The 9,000-nt window shown below is 47.6% G+C and overlaps 1 protein-coding gene across 1 annotated transcript; it reads right to left on the bottom strand.

Annotated features, from left to right (window-relative positions):
- Positions 1–835: 835 nt before the first annotated feature.
- On the bottom strand, positions 836–8,720 carry LOC135830437 (uncharacterized; the record flags this gene model as incomplete). Its single annotated transcript, XM_065342692.1, has 5 exons — positions 836–2,123; positions 5,380–5,463; positions 7,045–7,107; positions 7,610–7,660; positions 8,672–8,720. Coding segments are annotated over 5 exons (448 nt in total), but the record flags the coding sequence as incomplete, so codon positions are not given.
- Positions 8,721–9,000: the final 280 nt, after the last annotated feature.

Raw genomic sequence — 9,000 nt, 5'->3', positions numbered from 1 at the left:
CTTATGCGGCCAGCAGAAAGATCTATGCAGCCAATGAGTTTGAAATAGGAAGAGTGTAAATTGTAACGCCCTGGCTTTCTTTCATAAGTGTCTTTGACCTGTAAGACCTGCTGGTATCAGTTTTCTATAATAATACTTGTAATAATAATATTCGTGGAATCCGCGTTAGCATCACTTGAATGTTCAGAAACACACAAGCTATAGCCTTCGCTTCCGCAGGCCACCACTATCAGTTTTCTATACACCTTACAAATAATTTCAGTGCATTTTTGGCCAGGTACACGAGCGACAGGGCCCACACGATACTCAGATGTTGAGCAGAGCAGCACAATCGTGATTTCGCTGTCGTGCGTGCATCAGTACCGTGGCTGGTCGTACTCTGCAGATAATATGCATGGCTGGATGCACTACAGAGTAACAGTACCGTCGGGTGCGGAAGAACTGGGGGGTCAGCCTTCTAGCCTGGACTGTTCTCATTTTCAGCAGGGAGTCGTAAAATACCGGTATTTTACGACTCCCTGATTTTCAGTCTACGGCATGCGCAGCAGAGTAATCTTTTAACATTGATCTAGCATAATATCACTTTGGTGTGCTTGGTGAAATTCTGGCCTATCCGTTCTTCAGAACCCAACTGTACTGCATGTGTATTAAAAGTGACCCATGTTAGACATCAAGATTAAAATTTAATGTTTTCACCCAGGTCGAGTACACCGTACATGGTAGTGATGTCAACCTCACACGTCAGTACCGGTATTATTCAAAGTTCAAACCTCTTGTGTTGATTGTTCAATCACACTTCTGTACCCTGTTTAGGACCAAGAGACACTGAGCCAAATCAACATGCAAGTGACTGCTCTACGGTCTTGTACAAAGTGCTTTGAATACAGTCATGCACAACCCTGAATATGAAGATAAACAATGGGCATAAAAGCATTGTCTTTGGACAGTATACAAAACAATTTCAGCACGTATGTTCCACAGCCACTGCCCTGCTAGAGCATGCCGCAGCGCCGCAGCGCATGACGCTGCATGCAGCTTGTATGCCCGGCTTGGCTGTCAATCACAAGTAGCAGTGGGTTGTTGCAGATTTCAACACAACCATTGAGCAATGAGAGCGAGAGAGAGAGAGAGAGAGAAATGGACAGAAGGAGCGACTTTCTTGTGGAAAGCGGAGGTATATCAAGTTTAAAACACTCAACTGAACAGGGACACATCACAATTTAAAAAGAAAAAAGAGGGTAAAAACTATGTATTTCGTTGGAACTCCAATGAGAAACTAGTACAAAATACGGCAGCAAGCAGCAGCAACAAAAACACATCACCAAAATAAAAATAAATGAATGGTACACATGATCAGCTGAACCATAAGCAAAAGTACCTGATTCTTCTAGCCCTGCGGAGACGGGATATACGCTGTCAGAAATAAATGCCACAGCTCAAATGCGACTAGCGTTAGCTCTGCATTATGCAGTGCAGCACACCATCACCTGAACTGCACAACGCTTTGGCAGAGCCAGGACATGCAGCAGGATCTTGGCGTTAACTCCATCCATGGCAGATGCGCCCTCTTGTAGAATGGTTGTGTTCGTATAGCATAGACGATGGGATTCGTGACAGAACCAGATGGAATTACTGCAGTAACATCAGGCCACTAAAAATGCTGGAATCTGGCCTCTGAGAACGCTGGAAAGTAGGGTTCTCCTTGGTGCTATATTCAACTGCTAATAAATACTTGTAGTGTCCACGACATGGCTGTTGCCTTTTGAGTTTTGACATCTTTTGGAAAATGGAATTTAAAAAAAAGAGAAGAGGACATCAGTGTTCTCGTTCAGCCTGCAACTTGTTCCATGTGCATGTCAGGGGGTGGCAATGGATGCTGCAGTGTGGTCCTCGCTTCAAGATAACCAACAGCGTGGTACTGGTCAGCCAAAGATGTTCGTCACGTACCAAACAATCCACTGGACGAATCCCTTCATGCTGTACCACCAGTTGGAGCGACTCCGAAACTCTGCCTGAAGCGCAGCGTGTGATGAAATGTAGTTGTCCACAATCTGCTGCTTGAGAAGCTCACTCCAGTCCTGTGCTTTGCCACTGTCCAAGTGAAGCACACACACCGTGTTGACCTATGGCGATGTGTGTGCGTGCGTGAATGTGTGTGTGTGTGTGTGTGTGTGTGTGTGTGTGTGTGTGTGTGTGTGTGTGTGTGTGTGAGAGAGAGAGAGAGAGAGAGAGAGAGAGAGAGAGAGAGAGAGAGAGAGAGAGAGAGAGAGAGAGAGAGAGAGAGAGAGAGAAAGAGAGAGAGAGAGCAGGTGAAATGAAGGAGAAGTGGATGAATTAGAACAGGACCAACTCCAAGTACAGTTGTGCTAAATGAAATCCGACCTGAAGTGCACAATCATGTTGTGCCCTTGACTTGCACGCCCCTCCACACCCATACCCTGGATGTGGTATGAGTGAAGCAGGACACCCCCATACCCTGGATGTGGTATGAGTGGTGCAGGCATACCCTGGATGTGGTATGAGTGAAGCAGGACACCCCCATACCCTGGATGTGGTATGAGTGGTGCAGGCATACCCTGGATGTGGTATGAGTGGTGCAGGCATACCCTGGATGTGGTATGAGTGGTGCAGGCATACCCTGGATGTGGTATGAGTGGTGCAGGCATACCCTGGATGTGGTATGAGTGGTGCAGGCATACCCTGGATGTGGTATGAGTGGTGCAGGATATACACATGTACAACTACAGTGATGCAATGGAATCTGGTCCAGGTCAGGGCATCAGCCTTGCACTTTGGGTTGCATTTCACCTAAGTTAGCAGCCCTGGACAATGACACAGGAAGTGCGCTCACTGTTGTCTCTAGTTAGTATTCACTGTGCAAGAAGAAACAGATCTCCCGTCTCCTGTGGCAAATGAAGTTTAGTTTTTTGGGTGCAACTCCATGAGTAACTGGATGCGAGTCCATGTCGCCACAGTAACGTTACCATACTCCCTGCGCTCTTTCAGATTCTATCTGCCTTTTGACTTGGAATCTGTGTTACAGATACTACAGTGCCAAACAGTGAGATTTCCCCACGCATAACATAGTCGCGGGTGCAGCACAGCATAATATGTACTAACGTCGTGAACACTTTTCTGTGCACTCGACCGCAGCGCTACTTTACCCATGGGGAGAATCTCACTGGTCACTACTGTAACTTCAGCAAGACTACACTACGTTAGAGAGGTTCTGCACTCACAATTTCCGAATAATGTTTTTCGACTTCTGGGTTCGACAGTCGGCGGAGCAATCAAGCTTTCGGGAGAGTTGGACGGAAAGAAGCTATCGAGTCGAAAGCTATTTTCGGCTTTGAAATTCGAAATGTATAACCTCTATACCGTAATGATGATTGCAAAAAAATAAACTGACAGGGAAAACTGGATACTAGTGAACCCGGATAACTTGATAAGACATTGGCAGAATGCCCATGGTCATCAAAATAAAGAGGAAGCCGAAAGGTGTGGGCTGTGAAATGAAGTCTGTTGCTGATGCCTCCATCAACATTATGCTTGCGATGGAGATCAATGAGGGCAAGGAGTCCATGGCTACAAACAGTGGCAGAAAGAGTTTGGTGCTGGCACTGCCACAACTCTGAGACTGACCAATCATTGGCATGGCTCACGGAGAATTGTGTGCAACAGATTCCTGGTTGGCGTCCGTCAACACAGCGGTCGCACTGCTGAAGCACGGACTCTTCTTTGCGGGTGTTGTGAAAACGGCACACACAGCATTCCCAATGAAGCTCCTCTCAGCAAGGTGTCCTTCTCCAAAAGGCCGTTTCATATCTGCAACCGCAGAGAAGGATGGCATACACTGAAGTGTCGCTGAAGCCGAGACCTCAGATCGGCAGAGATGCTCCAGTTTCACCACCACAGTTGTGTCTGCAACCACCTCTATCATGCAGTATTCTGTGTCCCGAGGTTCGTGGTTTCTCGTAAAAAAAAAAAATACCACTCAATGCCATGGCATGACGGAAAGGTACATTCCTTCGTGGGCACGTGTGGAACCGCTCTTGCTGGCGATCCCGCGAAGAAGAAGTGGTATGACAATAACCTGAAACTGTATTTCAAGAAAGTGGAGCTACCGAAGTTGGTGGCAATGCACCACGATGGCGCGCCTTCCATTGATGTCCACAGCCACCTTCGGCAGGATGGCTTGGCTCTGGAGCAAGTATGGCACACGGCCACCTGGCACCATCGTGTGTACGCCTCAGTGCTTGGCATCATGGAGACGAATGCTTACCCTGCGTTTCCCATTTCTGCTGTGGCCTCGACAAAATCACCTATTCAGCGTTGACCACTTGTCTTGTGGAGCAACTGATCCGCTACAACGCCCAGCAGCAGCTGCGTAACTGAGTCAACCAGCGGCTGCGGAGCCTGAAGCAGATCAGCCCAACGGTGCCGAGCATCGGTTGGTATCTCTGTCCCAGGTCAGCGGCAAGCCACACACACAGCATAACTGTGTTGTGTGCAGGCATGTCCGCGAGCTATTACTGCTTCACTTGCGGGCCGAATGCCGTGATGTACTCTCCGCCACAGGACGCGCATGCTTCCTAGCCGATCATGCATCTGATGCACTTCTTGTGCGAGTGCATGGGTTTGTTGAGAGTTGGCCTACGTTCCGACAGACACTCCCCAACTAGGAACGCCACACTGTAAGTCAGCTTTACAGCAGTGTGGTTGGAGATGAGCCCGTTGCTGCCCATGACCCTATGCAAGACCTGATGGCCATCGCAAAAGAGGCAGCAAGCCAACCTACACAAAGCTTCCCTTCGCACCAGCGGGAAAACCATGAGTTTGCTAGCCACCACTCTCCACTCACCTCTAAAGCTGCAGGCCTGCACATACACTGTATATAGGAGATGAGTACAGTACTGGCGGTCGCCGAAAAACTGGGGGTCAGATCCCTAGCCTAAACCGTTCCTATTTCATGTACTAGTCTATGCACAGGTGGGTCCCCCTGTATACCTTGGTATGCTGTGCTTGGTGAAATTCTAGCCTGGTCGTTCTTCAGTACCCAACAATACTGTACTACGCCAGGCGCGTGCGCCGGTGCCCTTCAGGGGGGGGGGGGGGGGGTTCCGGGGAGCATCCCCCGGGAAAATTTTCAAAAAATGAAGCAAAATCCTGCATTTTGACCGAAAAAAAGTGGGTTCCGGGCACCCAGGAACCCATACGGGGCACGCGCCTGCTACGCTACAATGGGGAACTACATGCACATGTTGTGGAGCATGGAAAAAACAACAACAGCTACACAAGGGCATGGTTATAATGGATGGCTACAGCAGGGTCTGCGCAGAGTGCCGCATACCGAGAAACTACACAAGGCATTTGGCTTACATATTGGTGCAGGGAGAACGCTGTGTCATACGTATCAGCTGACATCATGGCAATCTTGACAGCTGTGGCCAACGGTACTTCAACCTTCAACGAGAACAATGACAACATTAAAGAGATTCTGCTTCATGTGAGTTATGGAGAAATTACATAAGGAACCATCCCAAAAGTTTGCAGAAGCCCACGAAAGGAACAAAAATAGTGTCGGGCGAGACCCCTCCCTTCCCCCCAAAATTGAACATACTTTCACAATCCAGGCTGTGCACTATTCGCTTTATGTAACGTTATGTACAGTAAAACCTGTAACTAAAGACCACCGTGACTAGCGACCGGCCTGGTACTACCGACCACTTTGTCAGGCACGGACGGTCTCACATTCAAAATGCACTGTGACTAGCGACTACCTGCTGAACGCGACCAGCGACCGCCTTTTCTTGTCCCAATGTCGAATTTTGACCCGTAACTAGCGACCGCGATGTAGCAAATCAAACATTGCTTGAAGCTCCTTCTTGAAATTTTGATGATTTTCCATGGTCGTTTCGATACTACAGCTGGACAAATGAGCGCAGTCTCATTTTTACTGTGGAATCAGTGTGGATTGCACTACACCTGTCATAATTTCAAGTGCTGTCAAGAACAAACATGAAAAGAAACGTCTTGGAGAGCGCATCCACAGCGCTCTTTGATCGATGTTACTACTCGAAGGAGAAACTAAGACTGAGCGGCTCTCTGTCGAAGTGCAATCACACAGCTCAGTCACCAGACTCACCACTACACCAGGTCACACTGAGAGTCTGCGCTGGCTAGCTAGCATGCTACGGTATTATGTACTCACCTGTACAGAACACAGGCCAGGATACGATGGCGGATAATAGTCTACAGTGAAAGGCGCGAAAACTCGCAACATCGCCGCATCACGTACTGGTACACACCAGTACAGTTCACGCTACACTACACCCAAGTCGGAGCGACTGAGTTTCCACTGTAGATCAACACACTGATACCAGTTGCCAGTGTAGTCGCACACAGATGAGGATGGAGTCGATAGTGACTAGTGCACTGCCTGGCCAGGCCAGCGCTGCTCTGGAAACCCAGTGAGTCGACATACGTGTCAAAAGGTCGTATCGCTTCCGGTGTATAAAAAACTTGATTTTCTCTCTCCCCAAGTGTTGTATGATCTGAAAGAAGAATGTCAGTGCGCAAGTGGTGAGGGATTGTATTATCTGCATTTTGACATACATATCATATAATGGGATCCATATAAGGTCGCACGGTGCAAACCTCTAACTAAAGACCACCTGCCACTAAAGACCACTTTTCCGGGCACCAAGGGGTGGTCGTTAGTTACAGGTTTTACTGTATACTTATGTACATTCGTGAAGCCTGCTTTGCGACTATCGGTTAGAACGATGTACACATCACTAGGACAGCAGCCAAGAGCGATCGAGAGCATGGTGAGGCAGGTTCAAGTGGGAGTACCAAAGGAAGTGTATTTTCTTGTGAGATTTGACTAAAGTGCTGAGCTGAATGCTGGGAAACCCTGAGATTTGAGTAAAAATGCTGACTTAAATCGGAGTGCAGACTGAAGTATATTTGTCCTTAAAAGGACAAGAGAATACAAGTCATGTACATACATGCAGCGCAAACACATGGATAGAATTGTCTCACCTCAGACATGTATGCATCCAAGTTCTCCTTCAGCAACAAATCACGTGCTGCATGCGATTTATCCTGCAGTAGCACAGGAGGGAGAGCAATGAAATGTTTTCCGACAATTCTTGGAATGATATAGCGCGAGCTCACAAATCGGATGTTCCCGTTTACAAAATGTCGATGACTGGGTTCGGTCCAACATACATCTGTCCGAGATGTTGAAACATTGAAGTTGATGTGGCTAGGGCAGTGGGCACGTCACACAACACCAGTGTTTCACCAAGATCATTTGCAAGGCACCGCACCGGGCTTTAAAAGAGTCACACGAACACCCCCAACCTCCCACTCACGCATGAATGCATGCATGTATGCAGCGTGTATTGTATAGGAAGCAAAAGCGAAAACAGCACAGAACAGGTCATCAGCCAGAGGAGCACATGTACGTAACTTGAGTCATCTGAACCATTCTTACCATCTCTAGTAGATTTAATGTGCAAGTAGTTTTGGGTTCATCACTCACCATCAGATTTAAAAGAAACCGACAGAACACACATATGCTACAGAGATGACAGTGCCTTACGTTAAGATCCTTGGCACAGCCAGTGTAGGCATCCATGTCTGCATACTTTTCCTGCCAGACAACATGACAAACATCCGATTTTACACGTCCGATACAATACTTCATCATGCATGGACACCCAAGGCTGTACATGAATGTCAGTAGAGGTTTAGGTGCACATGTGTACCATGCAAATGCCACAACGTTTGAGTGTGTAACCTACACGCTGTAGTACACATGAACATACAGATCCAGTTGTAGCAAACATTTCAGTAGTACCAGGGCGGACACAAGTGGTCTCTGCTCGTCCTCTACAGCATGTCTAGGAAACAGTGAGTGGTCTCTGCTGAATAGTCTCTGCTGGGATAACGACACACCATAACTCAGTGGTTCCAGCGTCGCTGGATGATCACGGGAATCTCTGGTTCGAGTCCTGACAGTGATCCGTGAGTTCTCACCGTAGTTTACTTCTATCCCGACCTGGATACCTACGCTCTGCTCAGACTACACTCTCTTCATACACATTGTACCTACTAGTACGGGCAGCCCATCTGCAAGGCCTTCTGTACACCTCGCCCCAGTGCATTACAGACATGAAGACGTGTAGACCTGCAAGAGGGTTCCATGCAGATTCCTAATGTACTTGCAATCTGGGATGCAACTGCACAAAAGTCCTGTAAACCTTAAAAGCACTCTCGCAGTGCAGCATACGTACACACAACGGCCGTCTAGAATCCTCAAAAGACGTGGTTTATCAGCTCGAAACCACAACAACTTGAAGAATCTGAATCCTGAATGGGTAGCACTCCACGGTACGAGGAACACACTGTTCCGGTCAAAATTGACGGAATTAGCTTGTTCCCGGGCATGCCCTGAATCTAAGCGGCTATGAGCGGCCTACTCCCATGCACTTCAACATACTGTACAGGGCCATGGATCATGGATACACAAAGTGGAAAAAACAGAAAAAGAATCAAAGTGAGGTGACGTCTTCAGAGTTGAGACTGCAGTCACAAGTGTTGCTCCACGTGTAGACAGTGACACACCGGAGAAAGCAATAAAAATACTGTACAATCAACTTACCATGTGAGCGACAAACTGCGTTATAATAATTTCTTCTACTTCCAGGAATCTGCCAAATACAGAGTACAAGACAAGACAAGAATATAACTATGAGTTCCAATAATGGACGGCGGATGATCCAAAAGTGATCCGAAGAGGGACCTACGCTTATTATATAGTTCCCTCTCTCCGCCTCTCTGTCTCTGTGCGTGTATGTGTGCGTGTGTCTCTCTCTGTGTGTGTCTCTCTGTCTCTGTCTCTCCCTGTCTCTCCCTTTCTCTCTGTCGCTCTATCTCTCTATCTCTCTGTCTTTGTCTCCTGTGTAGTAGAGCCTTATTCTAATTTGATGG

Source organism: Sycon ciliatum, unplaced genomic scaffold (assembly GCF_964019385.1).
Source record: "Sycon ciliatum unplaced genomic scaffold, ocSycCili1.1 SCAFFOLD_2589, whole genome shotgun sequence".
NCBI classification, from domain to species: Eukaryota; Metazoa; Porifera; class Calcarea; order Leucosolenida; family Sycettidae; genus Sycon; species Sycon ciliatum.
This window is presented reverse-complemented; position numbering and strand designations above follow the sequence as displayed.